This window comes from Procambarus clarkii, chromosome 67 (genome assembly GCF_040958095.1).
Source record: "Procambarus clarkii isolate CNS0578487 chromosome 67, FALCON_Pclarkii_2.0, whole genome shotgun sequence".
NCBI classification, from domain to species: Eukaryota; Metazoa; Arthropoda; class Malacostraca; order Decapoda; family Cambaridae; genus Procambarus; species Procambarus clarkii.
In genome coordinates this window covers 25,212,614-25,228,818 of record NC_091216.1, presented here as the reverse complement: position 1 = coordinate 25,228,818, position 16,205 = coordinate 25,212,614, and the positions used below count along the sequence as shown (strand labels likewise).

General features: G+C 40.5%; 2 protein-coding genes across 2 annotated transcripts; one reads left to right on the top strand and one right to left on the bottom strand.

Annotated features, from left to right (window-relative positions):
- The first annotated feature begins 252 nt into the window (after positions 1-252).
- LOC138355459 (uncharacterized) lies at positions 253-6,732 on the top strand. Its single transcript, XM_069310497.1, has 5 exons — positions 253-375; positions 3,233-3,421; positions 3,963-4,193; positions 4,414-4,584; positions 6,126-6,732. Exons 1-5 carry the CDS (start codon positions 357-359, stop codon positions 6,140-6,142), a joined length of 627 nt encoding a protein of 208 aa, XP_069166598.1. The 5' UTR covers positions 253-356; the 3' UTR covers positions 6,143-6,732.
- Positions 6,733-8,911: 2,179 nt separating this feature from the next.
- Positions 8,912-15,728, bottom strand: LOC138355460 (uncharacterized). Its single transcript, XM_069310499.1, has 5 exons — positions 15,590-15,728; positions 12,918-13,103; positions 12,109-12,339; positions 11,651-11,820; positions 8,912-9,073 (listed from the first exon to the last, which is right to left on the bottom strand). The coding sequence occupies exons 1-4, from the start codon at positions 15,624-15,626 to the stop codon at positions 11,651-11,653; spliced, it is 624 nt and encodes a 207-aa protein (XP_069166600.1). The 5' UTR covers positions 15,627-15,728; the 3' UTR covers positions 8,912-9,073.
- Between the last annotated feature and the right edge of the window lie 477 nt (positions 15,729-16,205).

The following is a 16,205-nucleotide window of genomic DNA, read 5'->3' as shown; positions in this document are numbered from 1 at the left end:
TCACTCACTACCCTCACCCTAGGAGCCTTCCAGTCGTAGGCGTCACTCACTACCCTCACCCTAGGAGCCTTCCAGTCATAGGCGTCACTCACTACCCTCACCCTAGGAGCCTTCCAGTCATAGGCGTCACTCAATACCCTCACCCTAGGAGCCTTCCAGTCGTAGGAGTCTCCCGAGGGCATTACCAAGACTCAAGCATGACAAACAATAGCTTAACAGTATTCCATACTAATTAGTCAACAGGACGGAGGCGCCTCTCTCCAGCTCCCCCCCCCCCCCACCACACACACACAAGGTGGGTATATAAGGGTGGGAGGTGCAGTAATTTGGTTAGTGTGGTAACAGCAAGAGGCAGGATGACACGTCGCTCAGCTGGTGAGTGTTGCCGTAGTTGGTGTGTTTTAAGTAACTGTGTAGCCAAACAGCTGGTGTATGTGTGCTAGATGACGGTGTGGTTAACCAGGGTACTGGGTGATGGTGTGGCCAGACCAGCAGGTGTTTAACTTCCCACACACACCTGCCTCGACCACCTTCTCACATGCCTGTAACCGGCGGTCAGTTAACCCTGTATAAAGAGTTATGGAGTCCACATTTCTATAGAAGATGCATGAAATATAATCACAGCAGATAAGCAAGCTGTTGGTATTACGTCATATCCTAGCAGATAAGCAAGCTGTTGGTATTACGTCATATCCTATCGAATAAACATTGGTTTATATATATATATATATATATATAGGGGGGTACCACCACTGGTGTAATTATAGGGACCCACAGCCTCAGAGAAGGGAACACAGAGCACTCAGGGAAAAACTTGACATTTAACTCTGAATACGAAAGAGTGTTCACTTCTCCTACCACCCCTTTTATATATATATATATATATATATATATATATATATATATATATATATATATATATATATATATATATATATATATATATTATTTTTTTTTTTTTTTTTTTTTTTTTTTTAATATAAGAGGGGTACCACCTCTGGTGCAAATGTAGGGACCCATAGCCTCAGAGAAGAAAATAAAGAGTACTCAGAGAAGACCTTTTGGATCCTCACTGAACACTTTGATATTTTCTTCTCCTACCACCCCTATTCTTTTGTTAAGTGTGTATATTTATCTAACTTTATTTGAAAATGTCATTACACAAAAAAAGTTACAATATTGATTACATACAGGGTACAAGGCTGCTTGTCATAAGTTGAATAGCTCCTCCAGCTCCTCAGATGGCGGGCACGAACCATGGATGCAGTGAGCATTTCCTCTCTGGATTGCCACACTAAGGCGCTGAAAAAGAAAACTGGCAGCTCTGGGGTCTCTAGTTGTTTCGATTAGCTTAGACCCCAACTCCTTTAAAAAGCTAGCAGCACTTTTACCCCAGGCACCAAGCGTCTCTGAGGCAATGGGGACAAAATTGTAGTGGTGCTCAAGGTCTCTGTATTTACGTGACTTGGCCGCTTCCCGGTGATTGGCAGCTCCTCCTGCTTGTGTAGCACTGAAGTCAACATAGGTATATATATATATATATATATATATATATAATGTTATAATATAATTTATAGAACAGACATTGTCTAACTAAAACATTGCGACTCTTTCCCTCTCCCATATTCGTCAATTTGTTTATATATCTTTATGAGTTTGAAGTATTCTGCCAGCATAATAGATGGCGTCAATAAATTCGAACGGTTTGTGTATGGGGGCGATAGTGGCCATTGTTGTGAATGGAACTTTGTAGCACTGCCTGTGCAGAGGCGAGGTTGATCAGCACTGCCTGTGCAGGGGCGAGGTTGATCAGCACTGCCTGTGCAGGGGGCGAGGTTGATCAGCACTGCCTGTGCAGGGGGCGAGGTTGATCAGCACTGCCTGTGCAGGGGGCGAGGTTGATCAGCACTGCCTGTGCAGGGGCGAGGTTGATCAGCACTGCCTGTGCAGGGGCGAGGTTGATCAGCACTGCCTGTGCAGGGGCGAGGTTGATCAGCACTGCCTGTGCAGGGGGCGAGGTTGATCAGCACTGCCTGTGCAGGGGCGAGGTTGATCAGCACTGCCTGTGCAGGGGCGAGGTTGATCAGCACTGCCTGTGCAGGGGGCGAGGTTGATCAGCACTGCCTGTGCAGGGGGCGAGGTTGATCAGCACTGCCTGTGCAGGGGGCGAGGTTGATCAGCACTGCCTGTGCAGGGGGCGAGGTTGATCAGCACTGCCTGTGCAGGGGCGAGGTTGATCAGCACTGCCTGTGCAGGGGCGAGGTTGATCAGCACTGCCTGTGCAGGGGCGAGGTTGATCAGCACTGCCTGTGCAGGGGGCGAGGTTGATCAGCACTGCCTGTGCAGGGGCGAGGTTGATCAGCACTGCCTGTGCAGGGGGCGAGGTTGATCAGCACTGCCTGTGCAGGGGGCGAGGTTGATCAGCACTGCCTGTGCAGGGGGCGAGGTTGATCAGCACTGCCTGTGCAGGGGGCGAGGTTGATCAGCACTGCCTGTGCAGGGGGCGAGGTTGATCAGCACTGCCTGTGCAGGGGGCGAGGTTGATCAGCACTGCCTGTGCAGGGCGCGAGGTTGATCAGCACTGCCTGTGCAGGACGAGGCCGAGGGCGAGTCCTCAAGGGTATGGACCAAGCGGGTGCATACCCTTGAGGACGGGTTGTACACCGACCAACTTAGGCTAACACGCCAGTGCCGAACATTAACAATATTATTCATCTAGTGTTCTAAAAAGCATATTTTCTTTTGAAGATTGACATGCTATACTGTGAATTAACCATTGGGCATCTGTGGATTTAATGAATCTTGTGAAATAACTGGTATTATTAATATTTTAAGGCATAATGAATTATTGCGTATCTCTTAACAAATTTTGTTTGGAAAACTAGAGGAGCAAAACACTAATGAAAAGTAAATAATACTAGGCTGCAAGTTAGAATTCTATCTTACACATTTAAAATAGCCGGTATTTCTAAATTTGTCTAGCTGGATATATGGAAATAACTCCCCAGCTGGGAAAGCATGATTAAGTAACTTTTAATAAACAGAGCATCTACGTAGATTCAAAGTAACATCACTTGCATTTGCCAAGGTATCTGTTTCATCTTTACTGCAAGGCGGACGCCTGGCTCCTGCTCTCTCTGGCAATCTCCGAAAAACACGGTTAAACATTTTATTGATGTATAATAGAATATAAATATATTGTCATTTATTAAAACTAAATATTTTTCCTTAGTTTTCGGTGTAGCTAGGCTGCTAGCAGTGCTCTCAGTGGTTACAATGACCAGTGCTGCCAAAGGTATCCTGGTGCCCAGCATCCCAGACTCTGTCACCCTCGACAATACCCCCACCTACAGCCTATGGGAACACGCCCTCAGGAACCAGAAGGACGACAAGGGCCAGCCGCTAGTGTGTGAGGGACCAGGTTAGTCTACCTTGGCCAGATTATGACTATGTACAATTCGTTTGTTTGCAAGAAACCCCCACGTAAAATAATCAACTTTTTATTATCCAAAAATAATTAGCTTTTTGTTTGCTATAAGAATAATTACCAAATGAGCCTTTCAGCTTCCAAAAACTTGGTATATTTAATTAATTTTTGTTCTGACTTGATAGATCGCCGAAGTTGGGTGTTCTCTTGTGACCGTTCGAAATTGTTAATTTAATACAATAAAGCTACATAATAGTTGTTGACTGTTAAATAACAATTAACAGGTAGCAAGCATACAGTCGTGCGGATGATTAAATATATCAATAATCTATTATTGTTCTCATAAAGGATGAAGCAGTACTAGTGAATGTGTACAGACGGAGAGACTCCATTGGGTCGAGTCCATTGTACTTTTGACTTTATAGATAATGCATGGTGTACACTATTGCCTATTTTTGGAAGTATTAACTTCAATTTTTGGTGAAATATATTTTAACTTGAAGTAAACGTCTAATGTGCAGCTTGATGATTACAGGTCCCAAAACGGTCCTGTCTCCCGCTTCCAGTATGCTGATGAACCTTGTACCGATGGGCGCCGCACATCCACTGTACAGTAACGAGTACAGGGACCTGCGCACAGAGTTCCTGCGGGACTACATGGTGTCAGAGGCTGTCAGTCCTGATAACGCAGAGATGCTGCAGCCCGAAGGTCTGTCTGTGAGCAACTTCAATGGCAACCAGCTCACATTTAAGAAGGATGCCAAAGGTAAAACTGGAGATTATCATATTCCATGCTTCTTAATTATATTTAGTTTCCCTCACTACTGAATAGTCGGCAGCCAGATAATGTGTAATATATTTTTCGGCGTTTTAAGTACCGTAACTGTATTATTAAGTAAAGGCTGTATGTGGAAGTTTGCACAAACTAATTTATTAAATCTCCTGCTTAGTTAATACTGTATTGGCATGTGCTTGTGCAATTTCAGATCAGATCACTGTAAATGACGTGAGTGTGGACACTGCCCAGACGTTGCCTGACGGGATCGTTACATACACATTGGATGGCTTCCTGTTCGACCACAAGAGTCAGGTAGATGAGGCTTTCCACCATCTTCAGAGCACTCAGCCGAGCAGTGGTCCATTTGGTAGACCTGGAGGTAATATGTATATTTTACACGTGGACTAAAGTAATTAATCCTCGTGTTATATATTTTCATTGTTTTTGGCTCGTAGAAAATTAATGTAAATTTTGACAAGAAACCGCATTTCAAGATGAAAACAGCCACACTGAGTGAACGTGTTCACGAATAAGGGTTTCATTCCCATTTTTGTTTGTATATTGTCTTAATTCTTTGTATAAAAGCAAAGACCCTTCCGTATCACGGCTAGTGTTCAAACTTTACTTCATAATAAGTAAATTAATACATGTGTGCGTCAATTGCTCTCCAATTCTTGAGCCCAGCCTTTCTGAGGTGTCATATGAAATAAACATTGTTGTAGTCTCCAATACTTGCTGACACATTGAACTTGCTCACTTCCTGTACACAAAAGCTCGGCATTTCCTTATCTCCTCCTGACTAAATTGAACGTGCATGGCTTGCTAACTTCAACTATGCTAACCAGTCTATACCTGTCCAGTTTGTCAATTCTTTAAAGATCTTGCATATTGAGACAATTTCTCCTCATTGTTCTCTTCCCCAGTATTGTGAGGTTCAGTTCTTTGTCTTCTTATCTCAGCACTTTTTGTTCCGGTACCACTAATGATTTGTTTGTGTCTGTTTTGTGATCTCAGTTTTTCATATTTCTTATTGTGCTTGATGAGGTGTAGTTTTATGCTGGTACTGTAGTACTGCTCGCTTCAAGTGGTGCACAGTACTGTGTTGTGCAAGATTACTTGTTGGAGTTCATGAAGACTTTTGTTATGTAGCTAACCTTATGTCCAAGAGTCCCTCCTCAACTTTCAGGCGACTGTGCTTATATACATGTATATTAATATAATTTATAGAGCGATATAATATATATCTCGGAATGTAATTTATGGACTAAGTGGGACAAGGGAGTGTGTGCTGGTAAGCTTCACCTTCATATATTTTAGCTCAACGTGTCTAGACAATTTAATGTAAATTCCAGCTTATGGGACCAGTTATAATGGTAAACTGATAGTCATGGGAGAGTGTTTGTGTGTCTTTATCTTGCTAGAATGTAAAGTGCTACAGAAGATATCTATTTGTTGGATATTTCGAGGATCAATATCCCCGCGGTCCTTTCTCTGACCAGGCCAGAGACCGGGAATACACAAACATCCAAAAGTACAGTATTCAGTGCTAAAAGCCAGCACATTATTTAATCAATTCATTATTATGACCAGTTTGCATGTGCATCTTTTAATGTTTTTTTTAATTATTGAAAATTATTCCTGCAACAATGAATAGAAATCTAGCGTATATTATGAGAAATGTTTTTTCTGAGTTTGACACTAAGTTTGGCCTCAAAGTTTTCGCTAAATAATAGGAGTTAACTTTTGTGTTTAATACTATGATTGTAATGATAAAGGAAATTACATATGACATATTGGCCCACATGTGGCAGCTCCTATTTATATTCACCCACACATGAATTTATATAAATGTGTAACTTCAGCTTGAAACAATTCAACGATCCCATTATGACATATTACAACGTCTTTCTTGAATTTCAGCTCCAGCCCCACCCTAAGCGCTGTTCGTCTTGAAGGGAACTGCAGAGTTAATTTGAAGAATTTCATATTTAGAGAGGCAAAGTACATTTTAATCAATACTTCTGAAATTTTAACGGCAATTTAGTATTTATGTTTATGGTGTGATATATAGAAGTTACATTAATTACGAATAATCTTGTAATGTAATCAGCATTATGTCACTGTATATATTCTATTTATAATTGCACTTAAAATTCAGGCATACTTAAAGAGAAGTTGTTTGTGGATAATTATTTCCATAATAGTTTTGATTTTTTATAGCCAAGTACTTAATTAGATAATCTTCAGTACATACTAGGCATTTCAGCTATTAATAAAGCAATGTAATATATTTGGATGTTTTATTTGGATTTTGATGAGAATAATATAGAATCCTAGAGACTAGTTCTTCAGGTTAGCTCAAGAAAGTCTTGATGTTTGCTCAGTCTTCTAGAAGAGTTTGAACTATTGCAAATTATTGCCATGGAACTATATTGGCACAATCTTTGCCTGAGACGTGTTTAGTAATAATGTTATTTGTCAAAATATTAAATAATTGCATCCTGTGTAATAAAGCTGGTGCCTTGGAGTACTGTAGTACTTCGTTTACCCTTTTGTACTCATCAGTGCATTCATGTGGTCTGTTGGCTCTTGTGGGTCTTGTAATAGTACTGGGTCTATTCAACTCTCAATCAAGCATCCCGGGTTCAATTCTTGAGCGGGACAGAAATGCTTGGGCACGTTTCCTTTCATCTGATGTGTCTGTTCATCTAGCATAGTAGTAAATAGGCACCATGGCGCTAGTAAATTGTTGTTGGTTTCATTCTGGTAATGATCATCAGCAGTTGGTCTAGGAAGACCTCGATAACTTTAGCTAAAGGATTTATGGAAATATAAGATATTTTTTTTTTGCCTTCTGGGCAATGAATCTATATAGAGTTTTTACCCATTCTGTGGGAGGAAGTGGAAAAGGCTAAGCATATAATGGACTCGAACCGAACCCCAAAATTATGCAATATATTTTGTGAATGGAAAATGAAAGTTTGAGAATTGCTAAATATAAATAAGGCAAATCTGTAATTTCTGTGTTGGGTGTGTATGTGTCAGCGTTTCCTTCCAGCACTTACAGGACTAATGATTTTGCCGATAGTTAAGCCACTGCTGAGCCATGATATTTATTTGGAGAATTTTACGTATAGTACATTGCAGAAACTAAATTATAAGAAATAAGACCATTAAACTAGACCTCCTACGATAGGGGCCCATATATATAATACCTGATAATACACTGCTGTTCACACTAGTATCTAAATCATTGACGTACACGATGTTCGATAAAGTCTCTGGACACAGCCCTGTGGCACTCCACTTGCCATTGTTTCCAAAGAATATAAGTGTCTATAATTAATTTGAATTGTGCAATTTGGCCAATTGATAAACTTATTTTAGAATGTGATAAATAAGCTTTGATAAGTAAATCTAACAAGAAGTGTCTGAATGTGTAAGTTGAGTGGTGGTACATTACTGCTTGCCTCTCATTAATGTGGGGACTGTGGTGTGGTGGTGGAGCCTCGACCTGCTACACTGTAGATCGGGGGTCGACTCCAGGAGGATGTTTATTCTCACGTTAAAGAGGTTACCAGTTTACACACACCCGTATGAGTTAATAGTTCTCTCATTATTATACCAATCAGTATCAATTTGTGCACTAAATTCTTTTGAGTTGATTCTGATGGATTTATTTCTTATTTGTCTTCTGCAATGTACATATAAATGTATACAATTCTCCCCACAAAAAATTATGCTCAGTAATGGCTTAACTGTCAGCAAAATCAGAAGAATCATTTAGGAGCGAGAAGGATAACACTGACACTCTCAATCACTCTGAAACAGACAACAGTTCCCAAATAGATTTATATATATATTTCACAATGTTCGACACATGTATCTATCTGTATCTATAAAAGATAATGTCTGTCTGTGTCCAAGGCTGGAGGCGAGAGGGGGGGGGGGAGGTGTCATAGGGCAGTTGAGGTCGGCCCCTGTGCAAGGATCTTAAATCTTGTAGATCTTAAATCAAGATCCTTGCAATCTTGCAAGGATCTTAATAAAACCTTTTTCTAGGACCCCATCCTTCCCACAGGAACCCTATATCCTCCCTATTTATAACTAACATTGGTTCAAGATAACTTCCTTGATAAGGATATCGCTACAGTTTCTTAATAGTATATATAAACTTAAGGCTGTGTCTGTATAGCACCGATGGAGTACAAAAGGGTAAACGAAGTCCTACAGTACTCTGAGGCACCAGCTTTATTATCATACAAAGAATGGGGGTTATTTAATTTTTTTTACAATCAGTAATACTAAACACTTCACAGATCGAGATTGTGCCAGTATAGTTCCATGGCAACAGTTTGCACTAATTTATGCTCTTCAATTACACTCTGAGCAAACATCAAAACATTGTTGACCTAACCTGAATAACTAGTCTCTAGAATTCGATATTAATCTCATCTCAAAGAAATTCTAAGTAAAATATCTAAATATATTACACAAGTATATTAGTAGCAAAAGTTCCTATTATGGACTGAAGGTTATCCAATTAATTTCTTAGCTTTAAGAAATTCAACACCATTATGGAAAGAATTACGCACAAACAACTATGCTTTAAGTATACCAGAATTATATAAACAACAATTATAAGCAGAATATATGTAGTGGCATAATGCTGATCACACTAAAAGATTGTTCAAAAGTAATGTAAATGCCAAACACAATAATAAACCCACAAACTAATATTACCATTAAAAGGTCACAAGTATTGAATTGTAAAATATACTTTGTCTCTCCTTTTCTTTTAAATCATGAAATTAACTCTGCAATTCCTCCTCGATGTTCAGGATCTGAGGATGGTGGTGGGGGTGAAGCTGAAATACAAGGAAGAAGTTACAATAAGTTAAATAACACGTGGGATCGATGGACTGTTTAGAACAGTGGGTCCCAACCTTTTATGTCTCATCCCCCCTTTTCCAACCACGTTCTCACCTGTGAACCCCTTACAACCACGTTCTCACCTGTGAACCCCTTACAACCACGTTCTCACCTGTGAACCCCTTACAACCACGTTCTCATCTGTGAACCCCTGACAACCACGTTCTCACCTGTGAACCCCTTACAACCACGTTCTCACCTGTGAACCCCTTACAACCACGTTCTCACCTGTGAACCCCTTACAACCACGTTCTCACCTGTGAACCCCTTACAACCACGTTCTCACCTGTGAACCCCTTACAACCACGTTCTCACCTGTGAACCCCTTACAACCACGTTCTCACCTGTGAACCCCTTACAACCACGTTCTCACCTGTGGACCCTTAAAAACGGATCGAAGCAGCAAAATTAACATACAATCATTGTTACGACAAATACATACATTCATGTCTCACGAACTCTGCACTGTTATTCTCAGTTAAAACTACATGTAAATAACAACAGAAGACATGCAGTTCAACACAGTCATAAGTGGTTCTTATTTTGTTAAGAGTACAATACAGTAACTAATATTAGTCACAGGGACTCCTTGACGTTCTTTCATGCACCCCTTGGTGTCCATACACCCTCGGTTGGGTACCACTGGTTTAGAGTGTTGGTTAGACATTATGTATAAATGCATGAGTGTAGGTGAATATAAATAGGAGCTGCCTCACATGGGCCAATATATTATTTGTAGTTTCCTTGATCATTATTGTTACAGTGAAAGTATTATTCACAAAAGGTAACTCCAATTATTTAGTTTGTAATTTTGAGTGCAAACTTAGTAAACACATTTCTCATAAGATACTCAAAACTCTTATTTACTGTAGCTGGATGATTTTCACTATGAAAAAACATTAGGAATACCATATGTAAACTATTTATAATAGTGAATTAACTAAATAATGTGGTTTTTAGCAGTGAATACTTTTGGATGTTAATGATGCTCCAAAATATCTTTGATATTTTGGTCTCTGGCCTGGTCAGAGTCTGGGCTGTGGGGATATTGATCCTCGAAATCTCCAACAACTAGATATCTTTTGTAGCACTTTACATTCTAGCAAGATACATTCACACACAAACACTCTGCCATGACTTTCAGTTTACCATTATAACTGTTCCCAGAAGCTGGGAAGAGTTACATTTAAAAAAAAAGCTGGAATTTACATTAAAAAGTCAAGACATGTTGAGAGTTCAAATATATGAAGGTGAAGCTTACCAGCACACACTCCCTTGTCCCACTTACTCCATAACTTACATTCTGATATATATTATATGTCTGTAATTATTATAATAATTTATATATGCCCAGTCGCCTGAAAGTTTGAGAGTTGAGGAAGGATAAAAGGTTAGCTATACAACAAAAGTCTTCACGAACCCCAACAAGTAATCTTGCACAACACAGTACTGTGCACCACTTGTAAGAGAGCAGTACTACAGCATGCAGTACCAGCATAAAACCACACCTCATCAAGCACAATATGAAATAGGAGAAAGAAACTGAGGAGAGCACAAAACTGATACATGAACAAAGTCATAGGTGGAGCCTGAACAATGAGTGCTGGGAGAAGAAGACATACAAAGAACTGAACCTCACAATACCGGAGAAGAGAAGGGCTAGTGGAGACATGATCACAACATAATACAAGATCTTTAGAGACAAAGCCAAAGTGGACAAGAATGGTCTGTTTAACACAGTTGAGGTTTGCAGGACATGCACAAGTGGAGCTAGAGGTTCAATTGAGTCAGAAGATCAAGAAGGACTATGCTACTGTAGTGTACAGGGAGTAAGCAAGTTTAATGTGTTAGAAAGCAGTGAAGACTACAAGAATAATTACAAAGAGTCATAAGTGTCTTGACTTTTATACAAAGAGTCAAGACACTTATTCCAGTGCCCAGCAATGTACAAACAAAAATGGGAATAGGGCTCATATCCCAACCCGTTCTCGCAAATTCGTAAAGTCAATATTGACTTATCAACTACGTGCATAGGTGATATATTAAACATAATAGATACCCTTAAAAAGATTCATAGAAAACACCGACCTTACCTAACCTTGTTAGTATCTTAAGATAAGCATCTTATTGCTTCGTAATTACAATTATTACTTAACCTATACCTATTATAGGTTAGGTAATAATTGTAATTACGAAGCAATAAGATGCTTATCTTAAGATACTAACAAGGTTAGGTAAGGTCGGTGTTTTCTATGAATCTTTTTAAGGGTATCTATTATGTTAAGTATGTCACCTATGCACATATTTAATAAGTCAATATTGACTTATTAAATTTGCGAGAACGGGTTGCATATCCGTGAACACGTCCACTCAGTGTGGTTGCTATATTATATTAAACTTGAAATGCGGTTCCGTATTTGTCAAACATTATATTAATGTTCTACGAGATCAATGGGAATATATTACACAAGACTTAATTCCTACAGTCCATGTATAAAATATAAATATATTACCTAGAAGTCTACCAAATGGATTATCCTCGGCCGAGTCTTCTGGAGCTTATGGAAAGCCTTGTCCACCCGACTCTGATGGTCGAACAAGAAGCCATCCAATGTGTATGCGACGATCCCGTCAGATAACGTCTCGACATCGTCCACATTCACGCCATTTACAGTGATCTGATCTGAAATTTCACAAGCACATACAAATACAGTACTAAATATGAAGGCGGTATAAGAATTAGCAGATGTACCTCATATCTTAATAAAAAAAAAAGAAGAATTAGTGTGTGCACACTTTCACATGTACGCTTTTATAAGTGTCTTAACACAACACTTAATTAGGATACTTTAGTTTAAACTCCGAAGAATAAGTTACACGTTATCTGGATGCAGATTATTCAATAATAATAATAATAATAAAATAAATATAATCGTGAGGTATTGAATATAATAATAATCTCCAATTTTACCTTCGGCATCCTTCTTAAATGTGAGCTGGTTGCCATTGAGGTTGCTCACAGACAGACCTTTGGGCTGCAGCATTTCTGCGTTATCTGGACTGACAGCCTCTGACACCATGTAGTCCAGAAGGAACTCTGTGCGCAGGTCCACGTACTCGTTACTGTACAGGGGGTGTGGGCCGTCCATTGGTACAAGGTTCATTAGCGTCAGAGAACCGGGAGACAAGACTGTTTTGGGACCTGCAAACGTCACGCCGCTCAATACATGTTAAAAGTTCTAATATATTTCATTCATCAAAAATTGGAAGTTAGTATTTCCAATAGGCAATAGTGCACAGCATACATTATCAATAATGTCATCCTCAGCTCATACATTGACAGACAACCAAGTCTCGCCGAAACAGTTGACTAGTACAGTACTATTTGAACATTAATGAGAATAATAATCGATAAGCGATACATCTAATTAATGTGCACGATTGTACTCTTGCTACCTGTTCATTGTTACTTATTCAGCCAACAGCTAATATTTATATACACCTCTTTATTGTGTGTTTATTAAATAAACTACAGTTTTGAGTGTTACCAAGAAAACACCCAACTTTAGCAATGTACCTCAATTCAGAATCAAAATCATGTTACCTAGTTTTAGGAAGACGAGAGGCTCATGTGGTTTTGATTTGTTTATCATACATTAAAAAGTAGTTATTTTGGAATAATACAATGTGAAGTTGGGTATTTTATACGATGTTTACCAGTAGGTGTTTGGCTTTCTTGCAAGCAGACGAAGTTTACACTCTCAGTCATATTAGACTAACCAGGTTCATCACTCAATAGCGGCTGGCCCTTGTCGTCCTTCTGGTTCCTGAGGGCGTGATTCCAGAGGCCGCTGAGGGGACTCTTGAAGCTGACAGAGTCTGGGATGCCGGGCACCAGGGTGTTGCTGACAGCACTGGTCATTGTAATCACTGTAAGCAGTGCTTGTAGCCTAGCTATTCCGAAACCTTAGTAAATGTAAACAAAAAAATTAGTCATTAAATGACAATTTAATTATATTCTAAATTATGCATCATTTAAGTTTATAACTATGTAAAGAAATATTTTTACTTAAGAATATACGATTATGCGTTAACTTTTCAGAATCAAAACAAGTATAGTTTCATACAGTTTGGGCGGTAAAAATTGACCTGGATTCATTTGAGGCTACACCATTTTTAGTCATGTCATATTACACATACGGCTGGGCACTACTAAATGATTAGTCTAGACCAGGGGTCTCCAAACTATGGCCCGCGGGCCACATCCGGCCCGCCACATAATTTCATCCGGCCCTCCAAACAAATCCCTGTGTGGTGGCCTTGAAAAAATAATTATCGTACGAATGGCATCGCAGAATTATTCAAAGCTGGGGCTGCTGACTGGTGGCGCTCAACCCGAGTCAGTTTTCCTCTCTCTCGATAGTGTGACGCACAGATACTAATACTGGTAGGTATGTGTTGTGCATTACAACCAATCAGTTGTGTATAACTGTATATTGTGGGGATGGAGGGCGAGTGGGGCTTCGCTGCTTCCGTTTCAGGGAGCACAAACACTGTACAATATTCTTTTCTCTGTACTTTGACAATGCCTTTATCTTAGTTATACAAAATAGCAATTTCATTTTTTATTCCTCCGGCCCGCATAAATATGGGAAATATATAATGTGGCCCTTACATTGAAAAGTTTGGAGACCCCTGGTCTAGACCGAGTAGAAACATCAACACGGAGGCCAGTGTTCCACACACTACTTCAGTCTTAAAAGATGTCAACGTGGAGTTTCAGTGGGAATGTTACGTGTTACGGGTTAATTAATCCCTATTGACTGCCAAGGTATTAAACCAGCAACCTACCTCAAGTCTAATTAGTGTGTGTGATGGAGAAACAGCCAGCTAGCGGCTGTACGTGACCAATCTGTGGAAAACAACTGTCTTGCGTCAGCTCTCACCCGGCACAGATAACCAATCAGAAGACAAGGAGAGCAGATACAAAAGTTAGGTATCCATGTTGATCTAAGTTCGACAAAAAGCGTAATAAGAGCCAGACGCCCACCATGTTCCGCGGGGGCACCAGAGGAGTATCTCTAGAGCCAGATCAATCGCTGTTGAAGGAACAAAACCCAACGGACAAAATTAGCCTCACGTTTTCCAGCGACACCCTGACGTACTGGGAGCCAAAAGTCAGCCAAACGGTGAGGCTACACCAGTAGGAAGGGCAGAGACCCTTTGATCAATGGGGGATTCGCAGATATCCAGCCAGGCAACTATTGAGTATTTAAAATCTGTCACATAGAATTCTAACTTACAGTTTGATATTATTTACTTTTCATTAATTCATGTTTTGCTCCACTAGCTATGCAAACCAAATTTGTTAAGAGACAGGCAATCATGCATTATATCTTAAAATAAAATTCTAGTTGTGTAAATAGAATTGGCGACAACAGTTGAGCACTTGCCGTTCTAGCCTGGTTGACAGGCACAACATTTGTTTCTTAAGACACGGCACGGCAGAATCCCAAACAAGAGAACTGCTTATTCATCTTTTCTGGGTACATTACATGCATCGTCTAATGAAATGATGTTTCTGTAAGTAAAAGATTTTTACAGGGTGAATTGATCGCCAGTAACGGGTGTGGAGGAAGTTAGCAACCCGTTCTCGCAAATTTAATAAGTCAATATTGACTTATTAGTTGCGTGCATAGGTGACATACTAAACATAATAGTTTCCCTTGAAAAGCTTCATAGAAAACACCGACCTTACCTAACCTACTTAGTATGTTAAAATAAGCATCTTATAGCTTCGTAATTACAATTGTTACTTAACCTATTATAGGTATAGGTTAGGTAATAATTGTAATTACGAAGCAATAAGATTCTTATCTTAACATACTAAGTAGGTTAGGTAAGGTCGGTGTTTTCTATGAAGCTTTTCAATGGAAACGATTATGTTAAGTATGTCACCTATGCACATATTTAATAAGTCAATATTGACTTATTAAATTTGCGAGAACGGGTTGGAAGTTAGACACCTGCTGGTTTGAATACACCGTCACCCAGCATACATCACCTGCTTGGCCACACCGTCACCCAGCATACACCACCTGATTGGCCACACCGTCACCCAGCATACACCACCTGATTGGCCACACCGTCACCCAGCATACACCACCTGATTGGCCACACCGTCACCCAGCATACATCACCTGATTGGCCACACCGTCACCCAGCATACACCACCTGATTGGCCACACCGTCACCCAGCATACACCACCTGATTGGCCACACCGTCACCCAGCATACATCACCTGATTGGCCACACCGTCACCCAGCATACACCACCTGATTGGCCACACCGTCACCCAGCATACACCACCTGATTGGCCACACCGTCACCCAGCATACACCACCTGATTGGCCACACCGTCACCCTGAACACACCAACCTCTTACACTCACCAGCTGATTTGATTGATTGTTCTGAGCGACGTGCCATCCTGCCTGCTGCCGTTCCCACACGAACAAAGGAACTTCACCTTCCAACCTTTATATACCCCCCTTGTGCGGGGGAGGAGCGCCTCCGTCTTGTTGATAATTAAATATACATTGTTTTTTATACAATTATTAAGTTATTGTTTGAGGTTATCTTGAGGTTATCTTGAGGTTATCTTGAAATGATTTCGGGGCTTTTAGTGTCCCCGCGGCCCGGTCCTCGACCAGGCCTCCACCCCCAGGAAGCAGCCCGTGACAGCTGACTAACACCCAGGTACCTAATTTACTGCTAGGTAACAGGGACATAGGGTGAAAGAAACTCTGTCCATTGTTTCTCGCCGGCGCCCGGGATCGAACCCAGGACCACATGATCACAAGTCCCGCGTGCTGTCCGCTCGGCCGACCGGCTCCCTCCCTTTGAGACGCTTGATGCTGAGTGACTCATAGATCCTCTCAGCTGCTTGAGTGACAACAACGACTGAGAGTTTCCTAAATGGGGATAAATGAGTGACTGATGTCTTTAGCTGGGAGGATGCTAGGAGAGGATAGCTGAGTGACGCCTTCAGCTGGGAGGATCCGTGTA